Genomic DNA, 17,257 nt, shown 5'->3' with positions numbered 1-17,257 from the left:
AGAAACAGCACAATAATGGCTAAAAGTGGAGAGAACTCAAAATGTCATTCTCCCAAGTGCCCACATGTGCCATCAGTACTGGAGAGAATGGGGTCTCCACATGCTATACATATTTTACTAATTACATTTTTTCAACCTCCACAAACTAGAATTAGAAAGACGTCTTCCATCAACTTGCTGCCAAGTTTTTCCTCTGTATACCGTTTTTGAGACACGCTGCATTTATTGATAAATAATGTTTCATTTCCTTCAGTCCATGTTATCGTCTCCCCCCTGTTCTGTGTAAAAAAAAAAAGAAACAAACTGCAATTTATCAAAAAAACTTACAGATTTTTTGTTGCAGCTAAGTCATTCCAGGCTTTTCAGTTGTGATGAAGAGAGCAGAACATTTTGTTTTTTACGGAATCTCTTTAGTGCAAACACTTTCTTTGTGAATGGCACATGTAGCTAAAGGGATTTGAGAAAATGCCACAAATTAAAGGTTATATTTGGTTATTGTGGCTCATGAAACACAGTGGGCTGGGACCTGGAAATCTAGAAAATTTGACCCCCTCCAAATTGCTTTTATTTTTGTTTTTCTTATAGTAGAATAAAAATCCAGTTCAACAAAAAAAAAAAAATCAAGTCAAACGGTCTATTCTTTAAAAAGTTAGGCCAGTTTGAATCTCAGGAAATGACACATTCCACAGGCGTCCAAAATTGATATTTGAGCTTTTCATTCTATTTCTTTTTGAGAAATTAATAATTTTTAACAATATTCAGGTTTACCTGCTCCAAATTTTCTTAATTGCTTAAATTTAGAAGATTTCTGCAAAGTTTGAAAAAATATAGTAAATTTTCACTCTTTTTACTGAGACTATTTTCATGTACCACCCAGAATATTTTCACTTGCCATAAGCCAGATATGGGAAAGTATATATTTTCTGAAAGAATAGGATGTCAGGTGTTGAAAAATACAAGTGTCAGAAAATCTGGCTTATGGCAACTCTCACAGATCAAATTTTACTGAAGAAGGTCTAAGTTCCCCTATGTGGACCTTGGGTGATTGATGTTAACACGCATGTATCGAAATTGTAAGTAGTACTTCTAATATACACATACTTTGCAGTATAAAAAGACTTCTAGATGTCTAAGTGTAACAATTGCCTTCAAATTTTGAAAATGGTCATTTAAGGCATCAATTTAGGGCAGATTTCATTAAAAATTCTTGAAATTTGGTAGATTTTTTCAGTTTTTTGTCACAATTTTTCCTTTTAAGGATTCACATTTTTGTATTTCTCATTAAAACAAAACTACATAGAGTAGTGAAATAGCTTGCAGAACTAATTTTGGTTTAGAGAACCAAAATGCACTTATCTTTACTTGTACTGCATGGATCATAGTAAAAGATGGTATTCTGTTCATAGTAAGTATTAGCTGTAGGAAATTTCCCAACAGAGATAAACACCCAATGAACGTGACATTATGTAGTTTAAGTAATATCTTTGTGAATAATTCATTAGGTTACATGGTTAAGTTCAGAGAAAAGCCTTTATGTCCTGTGTTACAATAGGAGGATAACTAACTTCATGTTTCACTGTTATGTTTTTTGTAAAGTAGTCATTTACTCTGCATAGAATTAGTTAATAAAACATTTGAAGGCAATATCATGTCTCGCCTTTCAAATTTACGTTTAATCACCAAATTCCATCGGTGGAACCGTACACTTATGTCTAGAAAAATCTCCCTGCAGCCTTAACTTTTTAATATAATTTAAAGATATCTTTTTAGATGTATTCCCAAGTATATTGCAGTTGAAATGAGCCCTCAATCACTACCAGGGGATGATTTTTAGCCAAGATATTACATTTTTTCCAAAAAATAAGCCGAGCAGCCCACTGTGTGAAAGCACACATCACAACTGATACGTTCACTGCATCGTTACAATGTTGAAATCCTATGATTCTTTCTGGCTCTGTAAGACTGTCATTTTTTTAAAATCATCAAAGAAAACACGCCTTTATCACTAGCAGGTTCTGGGGTTCCGAGGGTTAAGCACAACTTTGTTTCTCTCTACCTCTCCGTCTAATTTTTTCCTTCATTCTAGAGGAATGAATGAACAGTTTTCAACATTAATATCCAAACAGAGACACACAGAATATACAGAAGCGTTGTAGAGAAAGAGAAAATATTTAGAGTCAATCAGTTCAAGGAACAGACTCCAGAACCTGATGTTTATCTATGATGTATCGGCTGCTGGATGTGTGCTGGAAGTAATTAAACACGTCATCAACACCACATAAATAGTAACACGGAAGTGCAACATGGGGTGGATTATTCTTTAAACAGCTGCAGAGTCAATCATTCCAGTAGGCCTATGTTGAAGGTGGATCAGATCTGAGGCTTACTGTGATGAAAAATGGAGGCAGTTAAATTTTATTCTCTGTAGGCCTACATTAAGGTTGACACTTTACTGTCAGTAGTGTAGCTGTAAGGACCACTAGTATAAATTTGACCAATAGTTTTCATCACATTTAGCTCAGGTGAACAGACGAGAAACACACTCAGAATCACTATAACTTCCCAATGCAAAACAACTGTATGTTGAAATATAAAACACAATGGCCTTGTCTTACAGAAACAGATTGACAGTAAGAAATGAAATGCATTTTAAATTCTCTGTGCAGGATATATTTTCATACAGGATGTGTGTAATATCCGTTCTTTGAACACTACTTGTAAATTATGGTAAAAGTACAAAAGTGGAAAAGATTTTTGAAGACTACAGCTTTCTTCAAAAACAAGCAAACACAGTAACACACACATTTTTTATCTCCATCTGCAGACCAGCTGCTTTCATGCACTTTCCAGGACGGTGAAAACTGCCCTCAGAGTGTTTTATTTCCATTAATGATCGTCTAATGAAACCTGCACACATCCCTCCCACTCTGAGCCATCTCACTCTGGTCTCTATACACACAGTTGCCATGGCAACGCAGCATTACAACACCTACCTAATCCACTTTGTTTCATCTCAGGGGATTGACGCGAGCAGAACGAGAAGAGGCGGTAACTGCCGACTTTGGAGGATGATGTTTCCGACAGAACCTGATGGAAAACACACACAGACACACAGCTCAGACGGTGCTAATAGGATAATGTCATATAACCTCTGCTCGTCTGCACACTGAAATATGACCTTGAACAAGATAAGAGGCCGTAAACACAGAGAAGCTCACAGTCGATATTACACTGATGTCAGCAACATCAAAAATACAGTTTCTGTGGAGGTTAAGAGAGTGACTTCCTGTTGGACAGTATTTCGATGGATGATAATATAACTGTAACTAAGTGTGTAGTCAAAAATAATATGTTTCAGAAGCGTAACTCAATGCTTCCTTCTATGACTCAGTGCATTAACGTGTGAGTCTCACCTCCATGGATCCAGTCTTATGATTGCGGATGAGTGGGGACCTCCTCTGAATTGTGATTGGCTCAGACAGCGGCACAGCGCGGTCAGTTTCATCTCGTGACAGGTCCTCCAGGCTGCCAGGGTCTGGCTGCTTTTGCCCGTTCTGAATGAGCCAAGAAAAAAAAAACAAGTTGCTAACTGTGCAACAGTAACAAGGAAGGTGAAATGTTTGGATGTGACTCTACCTGCCGTGCAACCTCTGCAGAAGCAGGCCTGAAGCCAAAGCCAGTCGGTGCGTTCTCTTCCTCCTCGACTCCTTTGACACCAGGGCTGAAGTGAAGCTCTACGTGGAAGCGTTCCTCAGAGGTGAGATCCTTTAGGGAGGCAATGCCAGAGGTATTTAACTGAACCTGTTTACTAACGCTGCCCACATGATGCTATCTAAGTGGCTTAGTTCGAAAATTACAATATTTTATGTCAATTGTTTAATCCCAAGCAACATACAGGAAGTCTGCTGAAAGAAATACACTTTAAAGGTCCCATATTATGCTATTTTTCAGTCACGTCATATGGGTCTCAGAAGCCCAAAAACATAGTATTTAAGTTTGTTCGCCCCAAAATCTTCCTTTGTTCGGAGTTTCAGCGGTTGAAAAATTCATTCTCACCAGCTCTCCTCAGAACAAGCTGTTTCTGGGCCTGCTTCCAGGTATGCAAATGAACGCATCTGTCCACTCCCCCTCCCCTCTCTGGGAGAGGACGCGCTCAGTGCTACATTGGTGTCAGAAGTGGGATGGCGCTCGCTCGACTGCAGATGGAGGAAGAACTGAGGGAGCTCCAACAAGCTGTCACCGAGGGACTGAGCCGCCTCTTGGGAGCAAACCCGAGAGGAAAAGAGCCGGCCAGCGGAGAGTTCGCTCCCGTAATCCCCGACAGCTCCACCACACCAAGAACCTGCCGCAGCGAAACGGTGGGCCGCCACAGGCAGCAGCCGCTAGCAGGAGAGATGCTCCGGCGGCCGGCTGCCGGAGCATCTCCCCAGCCGCCGGCAGCCAGCCAGGGGGTTCTGGAGTGGTGGTTCCCTCACAGCGCCACTCTTCTCTCGTTTCCCGGAGCTCGGCTTCTCGGTGCGGGCGCCGGGCAGTCTCGTGCGAAGTGACCAGGCTCATGGCACCGGTAGCAGCGGTCTGGAGAGCGGCGGCGACGTAGGCGGCTCGGTCTCTCACTCCTCTTTTTCCCCAGGCCCGCACTCAGCCATCCTGACGTGCGGCTTGAACGCAGAAGTCGTGGGGGGCCGGGACGTGAGCGCGCGTTCCGCTCTCTCAGCTTCTCGTAGTTCCTCGCTGAGTGTTTGCTTTCCGCACAGCAGCAGCGCTGGGCGGCTCCCCACTTGGCTGGTGGTGCCCGGCGGCTGGCTGCCGAGGCACTACGAGAAGCTGAGAGAGGCTCATGTCCCGGCCCCTGACGACTTCCGAGTTCAAGCCGCACGTCAGGATGGCTGAGTGCCGGCCCGGGGAAGAAGAGGGGCGAGAGACCGAGCCGCCTACGTCGCCTCCGCTCTCCAGACAGCTGCTACCGGTGCCATGAGCCTGGTCACTTCGCACGAGACTGCCCGGCGCCCGCACCGAGAAGCCGAGCTCCGGGAAACGAGAGAAGAGTGGCGCTGTGAGGGAACCGCCACTCCAGAACCCCCTCCCTCACCCAGGACAACTCACGCTGGTAGGACAGTGCGGAGGAGGGGGCACAGTCAGGGGGAGGAGTTAAATCCGCTTATTTCGTCATAAGCGGACACAAATCAAAATCCGACGTTTGAGCAGGTATTTTCACAAAATGTGGTGTAGCAAGGCAGGGAGGAAACAGACAGTTTTCAAATTCGAACCTCATAATGAGCTACTGCAACACACACTACTGTAAGAACACTTTCACAAAGTGAGGTTTGCATAATATGTCCCCTTTAAAAGTGGCAAAATTATGATCTCAATCAGAATGGGTCAGGTCAAAGCAATGTGCTTAGAAGGGTACTAAGGGTCAGTTTTTGCTACTTACAACTTTCAATTCTCAGTGCTAAAGACACATGCAGACAGAACAATCTGAGATTTAATACTGTGGATGATCTGGATTTGGCATATAGTCTGATTTCATAGAAATTTCTATTTAATGTGCTATATGTACTTTCTTTTGAAAGTTCACTTGCTGCTAACCAGTTAGCCCCGGTCTGTCCCATCTTGGTTTTTTCCACTTGCAGATTGACCAGGTGCTGTTTTGTGGTCCATGACCTCTCCAGTGAGTCTGTCGTTATGCAAACAGACTCCAACTCCACCGCCTCAGGCTGCAGCCGGAAGTCTGGTTTCACTGTCAAGGAGAGCTGCTGCACACCTGAGAACCACCTGCAGCTGGCAGAAGACTGGCTCATGTGCTGCTAAACTATGCTCAGCAAGGCTGCAGAATGAGGACAACATAAAGTCTGTCTGTGATAAGACAGCTGACGGTAGTCACCAGCTGCAGTCCAAGTCAGAGTTGGAGTTGATCCACAGGACCAGAGACGCACTGGAGAGGCAGCTGAACGACATTAAAGACAACAACAACAGTGACCTGGCCAGCCTACAGGCAGGTAAACATGAAACAGGACAGGTTGAGGTGTGTTGGGTTGCAGCAGATGAACTTTTGAAAGAAGAATGAAAGCAGTGAAGATACAAAGTCAGAACTTTCCCAACAAAGTCAGAGTGAAAACAGAATGCAGAGATTCTTGAGTTGTTCCTTTAGCCCTGAGTCGAAGTAACAAATGCTTTGAGTTGTTGAAGGGGCTTTGTATCCAGGCAACCATATACACAACCAGTAATGTGATCACATGTATTCAAATAAATCATAAATCATGTGATCATATAAGTTCAACTAAATCTGTGGTGAGAATTAAGTTTCAGATTGTGCCTCCCAAAACATTATCATATGCTTTAAATTAGTATGCATAGTGTGTACTTAAAACCTAAACAATGAGCACATCAACACCTTGAACCTACACAAATTAGAAAGATAGTTAGGCGCTACTACATGACACAATGTTGTGGACATCATGTCTCAAAGCAGCAGGAAATAACATAATAAACAAACAAACCAACAAAACACTACCTTATTGTTGTCCTCATAAAGCATGATGACAATCTGAGTCATGTAGTTGAGTTCAGAGACGGCGCTGAGGTAATCCATGGCACGTTTCCACTGCTGGTCCTTCTCCTCCTGTCACAAACACATGCACACACAGAAAACATGGCCTTCAGCTTTCAGCCACGTTTGGAAAAACATTTAAAAGCTCTGCAGGACTGATGTTTACTTACATCGAGCAAGCCCCCGTAGCGGAAAATGCTGAGCAGAGAGTGGACGTGACTCTCACTGGTGAAATACAAACGTGTCCTGACATGCCGCCCAGGAGACATCACTCCTCGAGAGTACCTGCAAACATGCCACGGAGGTCAAAACTAAAATATTCCCCACAGTCAGTCGAGACACTGTGTGCTCCTGTAATGGAAATGTATCCCTGTAAATCTTCATCTTAGACTCACAGAGGGTGTAGCTTGTTGACAGACTCGTCCTCGTGGGTCCTCTGCAGGTCAAGCTGTATTTTTCTGACCAGTGGGAGGCAGTAGGCATACGCTATGTCCAATTTCTCCACTTTATTTATGCCATATTCCTGCAAAAACACAGAAAAGTGTGCTAAAAAAAGTGTGCTTTGTAAAGTGTAAAAATTACAGAGAAAACATTAACTGCAGATTGTAAATTTGCAAAACTATAAATTTAAAATAATTTCTAGACTACGCCAAGTTGCTTTGATCATAAAACACGAGATGTTCATTGTTCTTTTGCATCTCATGTTTGTAATATTTTCTCATGTTTTTGTTGTTTATTGTTGTTTTTTGTCTGAGTTTTGTTGCTTGTCTCATGCTTTTGTTGTTGTTTCTCATTTTTGTTGTTTTGGGTTTCTTTTTTGTCTCGCTGGCATCGTCTGTCTATTTTTTGTCACTTTGTTTCTCGCTTTTGCAATATTGTGTCTTCTTTTTGGTTGTTTTTTGGCATTTTGATCATAAATCATTGTTCTTTTGTCGTTTTGTTTCTCACTTTTGTAATATTTAATCTTGTTTTTGCTGCTTTTTGTCTGACAAAAATGTTTTTTCCACTAAAACAAAGGGAAAAATTTGCAGTTGTCATTACTCATAAGCTACTAGTCGGCCCATTTCAGATCAAACTGAGCTGAATGTGGCCCTTGAACTAAAATGAGTTTGACCAAAAGTTGAATTTAGAAAGTATTGATATCAGAACCTCAAGTCCATCTAGGTGCGAAGAATATTTGTTTAAAAAAAAGAAACCAAACATTGAATCCTTACATTGTTTTGTGCAAAATTCAAGTTTCAAACTGTGCACTCATTCTAGTTCTCTAAGGTTAGCTTGGGTTCTCAGGAAAAAAACAAAAGCAAATCCCTAAACACAACATGCTAAAGAACAAATGTATTTTTCAGTGCCTGTGTGGCCCTCCTTTGCCTCCCCTCTCTCACCTGTGGGATGACGATGTCGGCCAAAGCTCGAGAGAGTCTGAATAGCTCCAGCGTGTCCTCCAGGCCGAGTGTAGCGTTGTGGATGACATCGTACTTGACACAGTCGTAAATATCAGGTATTTTACTGATGTCGTAGCGGCCGTTCTTCATGCGGAAGTCTCTCTCTAGTTTGGACCAACGCTGCAGCATCAGCTCCAGAGTCTCACTGTGGTACAGCTGCAGGTCTGATGGGTGACAAAAGATTACTGTAGTCTTCTCAATGCATGCCATGCAGATGAATCAAACTCAATTTAACTTAGACTTAGAATAATCTTTAAGAAACTGCTGCACAGTACCAGCATGGCAAGTGTGGAAAGTGTTAAAGATAATAATTTCATTTATTCTATGGCTGGCAGAGAATGTGGCTCACCAGCAGACTTGGGGTCTTCCATCCTTTTGCGTATCTGGGAGGTGAGGCTCTGAATGAGGGCGTAGACCTGGTCACATGTGGCCACTGGGTTCTCGACTATCTTCATTGAATTCACCAGAGAGGCACTACAGGTTGGGGCCAGCTGTTACACACACAAGAACAACACATTACTTTATGTTATAAAGCCAATAACTGAACACTGGCTACTTTCATGCTACAAAAGTCTCAGAAGTCCCAAATTGTGAAGCCACACAAACTTTGTTATTTAGTTTAACAGAACAAACTGAAGAAAGAAAATTAATCTGCAAAGCGTTAGCTAATGAAATACAATTCTTTCTGCTTTCATTATGGCAAGTTAGTAATCCTCTGAGTGATCAAAGGACATCTGGTCACAGACCATTAGGAACATGGTTTGAAAGGTAATCTCAGCCACTATAAATCCTCCTCTCAGTCCAACAATTACTGTGGGAAACATCTGTCGAGCTACAAGTTTACATCCATGTCTGTCCAGACTCATAACACATGTAGTGAAGAGTTCAAGATCACCGAGACAAACATGAATTTATATATCTGGCTAATAAATCTCACTCTGATAGACCACAGAGTTACAGCCATGACAGTAGATGATACTTGAAGGTACAAAAAACTAAAATGTCTAAAACACGGATGCGTCCATCTTCAACTTGGCCGCACATAAAATCTGCAGTCATCAGCTTGAAGGTGGGTACTACCAAATATTACTTTGTGTTACACCAAACATGAAGAAACAGTCTCGGCTTTTGTTCGTGAGTTATGGTGTCGAGCAATGGCCATAAAAATGTTTTTAAAGACCATTAGATCGCATTTCAACCTTTTGAGATGACATGTCAACACTATCGTTTTTCCTATGAGACATCTGTGTGAAGTTACCTATGAATTGTGGAGTTCAGGCTAAAACTTTTTTTTCCTGAGGTTACGGACACCACTATTGACCAAAATCTTATGATTTTACCCTCACCTATAATTGAATAAATTTACTAAATTTGACAAAATTTCCTCCAGCTGTTCCTGATATTTCTTGTTCTCAAGATAACCAGGAAATATAATGTCTCTGGGCACAGTTGTAACTTGTGAGGAGTGAGACTGGTTGAGAAAAGGTAAAGAATGTCAAGGTAAGTAGTTAAGAAGGAGAATAGAGCTGGTCATGAATTTGCCAACTGGCAAAAAAAAATGCTACCACTGCAAAGGCATTAACATGTTGAAGTAGTAGATTAAGTAGAGAAGTAAAATACATTTGAGTTTAAAGCTAAAGATGTGGATGAGTAGCTGTGGTGGTTAAGAAATTGTAGCATGCAAAACATGTATAACCACAAAGCTGCCTTTGTTGTCTGTGAGCAGCTCCACTCGAGCAGTAAAGCAATAGGAGACTGAATGATTACATTACTGCAGAAGGAATTTCTCCACACAAATGGAGACTAGGGCTGGCCCGAATAGTGGTTTCTGGTCTCTGGATATTCGGGCCCTATTAAAGACAAATATCTGAATATGCGTTCCGCCCCGTAACGTCCGAGGGGAGGGGGATGTGGCAGAGACGGCCGAATATTTGGATCCATTCGTCTGGTCTCCCAGACACAAATTTTGCACACTGCCTTCGTTTTGTCTTCAGTTAAACTGAAGAATTCCCAAACAGCGGAGGTCTTCAGCATCTTGTCTTGTGTTTATGCAACGAAGTGAAGCGTGACGTCAGAGTCGGCAGCAACCCGGCCATTCAGGTGGTGGTAACAAACAGGAATGGATGAGCCGAGATGAGCCGAAGTGGGCCGAAGGCGAAGGGAAGAGACGAGCTCCGAATATTCCTATTTTCGTCTGGGGGGAGGAAGGGGTGATCACATAGACACATACACATATGTGAATATTTGGATACCAAAATTAATATCCAGATACCACCGTAGCGAACTAATATTCGGAATATTCGGGTCCAGCCCTAATGGAGACTATAGAGAAGTTTTTATTAATATTCTTAGTTTTATTCATATTTCTGGTTCTCATTCAATATTGAATATTCTAAGAATCTGTGGCAACCTTTTAAAAATGTAACTGTGTCTGAACTTACACGTGACTCCTGTATCAAAACTACTGGCTGCACAAAAGGTACACAGGTTTGCTGAATTAAAACACTGTTTCTCAGAGGTGTTATCCTCCCTCCTCACAGCACAGATAAATATTTAGCTCAGACTCAGTGGTAAACACAGTTACTAATCACCCTATCATAGTCCTCGTCGGTGAACTCTCTGTCCTTCTGCAGGATTTCATGGAGTCGTGCTTTGACGCGGTGCTGGCAGCTGCTCAGCGAGTCGCTGTCGTTGTCCAGCAGCCCGTTCATGTTGGCGCTCTTCACCATCTGCACCAGGATGGGTGTCAGCTCGCCTTCCAGAGCCAGCAGCCCCTGCACACACGCACACAGACACACCATGAAGCAGTAATCTGTGAGTGATTTTAACACCATCTCTAATGCAAAGTGATAATTCGATAATTTGTTAACAGTGCAGCCAAAAAAATTGAGGCCTCACACATCCATGTCTATTATGAAGGACACAAAGAGTGCCATTCTGTAACAGAAGTGATTTTGAAGACACTGACAGTATTTTATACACAACATACGTATTTTACAACATATGGTGACAGTTAAATTCCACAGCTATAACAGCCAATATCACTCAGCACTTCTTTCTCATTTTACCAACTCCAAGACTGTTTAATTTATGAGAACAAGTGTCAGTTCTGCTACTATTATTATCTGAGATTTTGCAGGTAGACCTTTTTCTTTCTGTTCAGCTGAAATCACAGTTCCGGTTTCTTTTAACTAGACAGATTTTTCTTCTATCAATTCCAAACTCACACACATGTTGATATTTCTGGGAAAAAAAATTATATTTACCTCCAACGTTTTATGCAATCGTTTGCTTCTTATAAATGCTTACAACTGCTTATAGCTTTAATCCTATTTTGTTTGTAAGAAGACAGACAGTATAGAGCTTTACTAGTCATAGAGTGGAAGCAGTACCTTTGCAAAAGCTGCAGCCGTCATCTGCACCCTGCCTTCATCAGACGCATATATCTTCAGGTCGTGTCTGTAGGTGCTGTGTAACCGCAATAACCCACAGCCTGGAAAACCAGCATAGTCTCCTACCAAAGAGTCAACAATAACATTATGGTAAACAAAAACACTGCTGGTTTAAAAATCACTGTAAACTTGCCGTAGGAAGCAAGCTTGGCAAATTTATCCTGACAAAAGGTCATTATAGTGCATAGTAAGGACAGTCTGTAATAATATGGAAAGAGCTAATAGGATGTCACCACCTTGGTAACTGACTCCGACTGATCTCTTCTTTGACAAATCAACACAACCCTTATCCTTGACCTAACTGAACCTTTTGTACCTGGTCCACTACACTGTGATCCATCCTGCGATTGTCTGCACCGTCTTACTGAACAAGTGTCAATTTGTTTGTCCAGGTTTTCTTTGTTTACATCTATGTCCTAACATCTCATGTTCTCTGCCAACCAGTCCAAACAACCTTTGTGTGTTAGAAGATTAATGTGTCTATGCAACTTTTAAATCCTCATATTCCCGTTGCTTTGTACCTTTTGTCTTTCAGCCAGGGTTTCTGCAGTGTCTTATTTCTTTTTGTCAGTCATTTCCTTGATCTATGATACATGCAGACCTACTGTCCTGGAACTACCCTACTGTGTTAAACCAGATTAGCTTGTGTAGACGCATTAATAGCACAGGAGGGTTAGCTGAGGTACAGCAAGTTATGATAGCAGACGGGGACAGAGCTGCACCAAGAATCCACCTTTGGTTTACACATATGACACTTTAGGCTTGGGAATTATGGAGACTCTAACAACAGATCACTTTTATAATATGTATATATGGGACTCTCCTACTGATGATACACACAAGCAGATTTTAATACCTGGTCTGAGTTCATGTCCCTCTTGCCACCTCTCATTCTGACTTTATATATGAATCAGTTGCTGCTACCATTAATAGACCCTTTATTTGTTTACAAACATTGTGACGTTTTTTGTGGGCGGGGCTTATGCTGGAGGTAAAAGCGGAGCGAGAAGTCAAGCGGGACTGGGAGTATATAGTTTGCGCTGGGAGTTTGCGCTGCAAACTCAAGCATTTTTAACCTGTTAAACTTAAGTGTACCGCCGGCGGTACACTTACTAATTTGCATAGGAATTTAAAGAATGTCCGAAGGCTGCAAACGCGATTATACAAACACTATACGCCGATGGAAAGCTTAGATTCTCATGAATCCGCTGGTATAAACCACTTTCAGATGTGATTACCACAGCGGGTGAGAAAAACACATTTGTCCGAAAAAAAAAAAAGAATATCCATCCATCCTTTCTATGTACACGGCTTTAACGCACACAGCGTGACTCACATTTCCGGGTTCATTATTACACACAGATGAAAATATTCCACAAAAACGGCCATAATCCAACCTTGGACATCCAGACGACACAAGCCAGTAAACTATTTTGTCCAAAACATGTCTTGAAGTCGGTATATAATCCACGAATCGGTCGTTTTCAAGGAAATGCACCTCGCGATGCGCGTCCAATATGCCCTGTATTTCTCGTCATATTTAACGGGTTATTGTTTTTGATTGTATTTTTTTCTGTGTCTTGTTGTGTCCTTGTTCTTATGGTGAGTGTATCTGGACCCAGTGTCTGGAATAAAGCTGAATTGAATTGAATATTTTTTATTTACAAATAGAATATCAGCGATTTTTTGTACTGAAAATGGCTGGAATTGACTGCAGCTGATCGTCTCTGTCCAGTCTTTTCGCCTCAGTGCATTTAACCACAACTGTCTTCGTTCCCTCTGAGCACGAGTGTTCGGTGGAATCCTATAAAACTTTAATTTGCGTTCACCAATGTCATTCCTCCTATTCTGGCATCCAAAAACACAGCAGGACGACATTTTAGAAAAGTTGATAGAGCCTAGTCCCTCAGTCTTTCGCCTTTCGGTCACGGCCGCAGGCTGCCTCTTTTGCCTCCAGCTAAAGCTGTGACGTCATTCGTGACGTGGGTCATTAAAGGGTCTATAGCGTTTGTATATGGCAGCTGTTTCTTACACTTCTGTAAATGTGTTTGTTGCTGGTTGAACAGTTCCAACACCTCCTTAATTATTAACTATCTTTGATTACAGCAACTTTATTTTTTCATCTCCAGCTTAGTACTCATCTATTATGTCTGTTCTAGAGCTGCATTATGGCCAAAATTATTATTTATCAAGACTATTTATTGCTGTCAGGGAAAAATGTATTTATTTCACTTACTTTACTTATATATATCTTAATAAACATAGCTTTGCTTTCACTTCCATGTTGAGTTAAACTCCTGCTGAAGCACAAATCACTACATCAAAGTAAGACTTAAAAGACTTCTTAACCTGAATTCACTGCATCTTCTGCCAGCAAAATATAAATAAAGTTTTAACAAAGTAACACATGACTATCGATAAACACAACAATTTACTGATTAAGATAAACCTCTGTGCTCAGAGAAGTTCTAGTTTCCATTCAGTTACCCAGCAGAGCAGCTCTGACAGTTATGTAACTAAAAATGACCTCAAAATGAACAAAGCTGTCCGATTTACCCAAGCTGAAACCACGTGATTTGATCTACATCGACAGTTTTCAATCACCGGGGCATTTTAAACAACAATATTACAGTTGATTATGTTCATTTATTTGTGGTATTGTGCTTAATGCTATTTATGCAATATAATATTAATCATGCAAGACAACTACCTGCTTGACAGTGGAAGGGTAGGATGTAGTAACAGGAAGAAGAAAAAAATACTATATGGCATTTTTTAATAAAAAGCAGTGCAGTGTGATTCTCACCTTGTCCTCCAGGGTACATACAGCGAAAAGCCCGTCCCAGCTCCTCAGCCTGAACTCTGCCAGCAGGAGTCAGCTCTCCTCCCCACTTCAGCACCAGCAGCAGAGACGGACCTTCTTTACGCGTATCTACAGATGAATCCAGAGGTAGCCGGGTAACTACCAGCTTGAGCTTGTACATGTACTACTTTAAGAAGGAAGTTTAAAAAATGTTGTTTTATCTTTTTACCTTCTTCCTCACTCGAGGTTTTGGGCTGCCCATGGGGCAAGTAAGTTAGTTGCACTTTTCTGTTGATCCCCGAGAAGTGGCCATACCTGTATTAGCAGGAAAATAAAACACAATCAATAAAATCATGAAATAATTTATGATGACTATCAGAAAGTAGTTGTTGACGAATGTAGAATCAGGGTCAGTTCTTCTATTTTCTTACCAAAATAAAAAGATTTGTCAAATTCAGCTTTAAAAACAAATTTGCTGAACAGGGTTTTTAGGAACGCACAACCAAAGCTGCACAAAATTCTTTGTCTGGTCATACAGTAATCTGAGAAAAACAACTGCGTTATTTTTTGTGTACAAAAATGTGCGTGTATCAGCCACTGCTCAACAACTACTGTTGGAGTTGTCTAAAGCAGCTGATGACCTTTTAACTATTTGATACGCAACATGGGTCAAAGTGACCCAAATCCAATAGAAAATGATTATCTTCTGACCCACACTGCACATCAAAGGGTTTAATACTAATTTCTCATAAGACAGGAAGAAGACCACACATTTTCCACATACTTTTACGACCACTTTTTGGAAATTCAAGGACACGCGTTAAAAAGTACAATGGGTCCATGAATTTCATTTGTCAAACTAGTATCAATTCACTACTTATTTTCTAGTTTTTAGAGCGTACACTGTCCATCGTGGTTTGAAACAATTAGCTGAGATGACCCAGAAATCGATGAAATGAATATGACATGCGCTTAATGAAGTGACCCAGTTTCGTCGTCACTTACATTTCCAGAACAGTCTTCAGCTGCTCCAGTTTGGACTTCTTCTCTTCTATCTCACAATCATTGTGTTGTCCCAGATCTGCTAACAACTGCCGTGTGATGTCCAGCACCTCCTGTTGATGTTCATAGTACCAGGTTGTCAAACGCACTACAAACGTTCACATAAAGAGAACCACACACAAACCTGATTTATTTTTACCTGCAGCTGTTTTGGCTTCTTGAGCTTTAGTTTCCCAGTTTTGTATCCTCCATATTTCTCAAATAGATCAAAGAACCTGGACGTATCAAAAACAGTGAAATTATTCAGAAGTCTTTCATTCGGGTTTGCAGTAAACATGAAAGTATCAACAGAGACAACCTACATCGGGTTGCGAACTTCCATCTTCATTTTCTGTTTGGGCGTTCTGTCTCCATGTCGGATGACAGCGATGACACAGCGTAGCTCCATCCTGAAAATTCATTTTAAGAGCGTGTTTTAAAACAACCAGAATGCTGCACATTTTATAAGGCAGGCATCAACAAACATGATGGTGATGATTAAGAACCACTCAAATAAACTTGAAGTCCACTTTGCACACCTCTACTGCAGACATGTTTCTAAAGTGTTCTTGCTGTTATCATTCTACTGTTTTGACTCACATGGTCCCTGAAGTGGTGGGAACAATGGGGATGTCTTCTGCTTCTGTAGGGATGGACCAAGGAATCTGAAACTGAGGAGCCAGCTCACGCATGACAATATTCCTGAAGAGAGACAGATTTAAACAAGAGATCAGATCTAGAAATAACCCACACACACAAAAAAAAGCGGAAAATAAATGGCAAAAACAAAAGCTGGTACCCGAGGATCTTGGCACAGTCGTCATAGTACTTCATTGAGTTCTTCACAAAACTGAAACCGTTGACGTCACACACGTAAGAGTGTCCGTTGGCTCTCAGAAGGTCAAAGCCACACACAGTTTGCTGCAGTGAAGAGAGAAGAAGACAGTGTTTGTATTCAATAACAATAAGAATATCGACTGTATCAACATCACCAGCTTTGCTTACCTTGAATGCCAGGCACACCTTACGGGCCACAAGTTTCTCCATAGCTGAGAGCATGACAGGATAGCGGACCTCTTTGCCCTCGCTGTCTCTCTCCACCTTCCCGTCCAAAGCTGGAGACTTTCGGGCTTCTGCATGAGCATAGTCCGGTCCCACAGTGTAGACCTGATGTCATAAGAGATACACAACCACGATATCTTTAGTCTCATTCAAGATACATGGTGCAATCAAAAAGTTCTGAGACTGTCTGCAGTGCACAAAGCGTGTTAACCCTCCTGTTGTCCTCATTTACAGGCACCAAAAAATATTGTTTTCTTGTCTAAAAAAAAAAAATCCAAAAACTCAGCAAAAAAAATTCCCCAAATTACTGAAAATTTGCAAAACCTCCAGGAAGAAAATTCCAATAATTCCTTTAAAACATTTATTTTAAAAAAATCCCCCAAATGTCACAAGAAAATTCCTGTAAATATTTTCAAAAAATGAGCAAAAATCTAAAGTGATTACATTTATATAAGAAAAACTTCTATTTCCTTTAAGAACATTCACATAAAAATCTATCAAAATTCAGTGAATTTCGCTGCATTTTGGTTGATTTTATGTGAATGTTCTTAAAGAAACATTTTTAACATTTCTTTTTTCCCCACACCAAAAAAATGTTCAAAAATTCCCCAAAAACATTGAAAATGTGGACATCAGAAGTTTCACTGTGAAAATGTTTTTTTCGTGCAATTTTGACCCGCAGGACAACACGAGGGTTAAAGTCGCATACATGCATAATGGTCTAGCAGTCCCAAGTCAGAATTGCACGTAACTTCACGTCATCAATATCAAAACCTGTGTCACATGTCTTTGTGTGTCACTGACAGGTGAACATTTGAGACTTCTGCATGGAGCTCAAACTACAGAAGAGACCAATCACTAAGAGAAGAAATGGCAGCTTTCATAGTGGAAGAGCTACAGTTTCCAA

General features: G+C 41.1%; 1 protein-coding gene across 8 annotated transcripts in view; it reads right to left on the bottom strand.

The window, feature by feature from the left end:
• ppip5k1a (diphosphoinositol pentakisphosphate kinase 1a) overlaps positions 1–17,257 on the bottom strand; it is a 47,676-nt gene that overhangs the window by 17,429 nt on the left and 12,990 nt on the right. For all 8 annotated transcript variants that reach the window (XM_022197397.2, XM_022197399.2, XM_051937902.1 and 5 more), the window contains exons 8-25: positions 16,294–16,455; positions 16,088–16,209; positions 15,889–15,990; positions 15,612–15,698; positions 15,449–15,524; positions 15,253–15,362; positions 14,477–14,562; positions 14,251–14,376; positions 11,385–11,506; positions 10,584–10,766; positions 8,342–8,483; positions 7,933–8,156; positions 6,946–7,073; positions 6,721–6,835; positions 6,515–6,622; positions 3,637–3,765; positions 3,414–3,554; positions 2,994–3,087 (exon numbers count right to left, since the gene is read on the bottom strand). In XM_022197397.2, coding sequence (XP_022053089.2) covers positions 2,994–3,087; positions 3,414–3,554; positions 3,637–3,765; positions 6,515–6,622; positions 6,721–6,835; positions 6,946–7,073; positions 7,933–8,156; positions 8,342–8,483; positions 10,584–10,766; positions 11,385–11,506; positions 14,251–14,376; positions 14,477–14,562; positions 15,253–15,362; positions 15,449–15,524; positions 15,612–15,698; positions 15,889–15,990; positions 16,088–16,209; positions 16,294–16,455 — 2,257 coding nt within the window. The remainder of the gene's footprint in view (positions 1–2,993; positions 3,088–3,413; positions 3,555–3,636; positions 3,766–6,514; positions 6,623–6,720; positions 6,836–6,945; positions 7,074–7,932; positions 8,157–8,341; positions 8,484–10,583; positions 10,767–11,384; positions 11,507–14,250; positions 14,377–14,476; positions 14,563–15,252; positions 15,363–15,448; positions 15,525–15,611; positions 15,699–15,888; positions 15,991–16,087; positions 16,210–16,293; positions 16,456–17,257) is intronic.

This window comes from Acanthochromis polyacanthus, chromosome 2, assembly GCF_021347895.1.
Source record: "Acanthochromis polyacanthus isolate Apoly-LR-REF ecotype Palm Island chromosome 2, KAUST_Apoly_ChrSc, whole genome shotgun sequence".
NCBI classification, from domain to species: Eukaryota; Metazoa; Chordata; class Actinopteri; family Pomacentridae; genus Acanthochromis; species Acanthochromis polyacanthus.
This window is presented reverse-complemented; position numbering and strand designations above follow the sequence as displayed.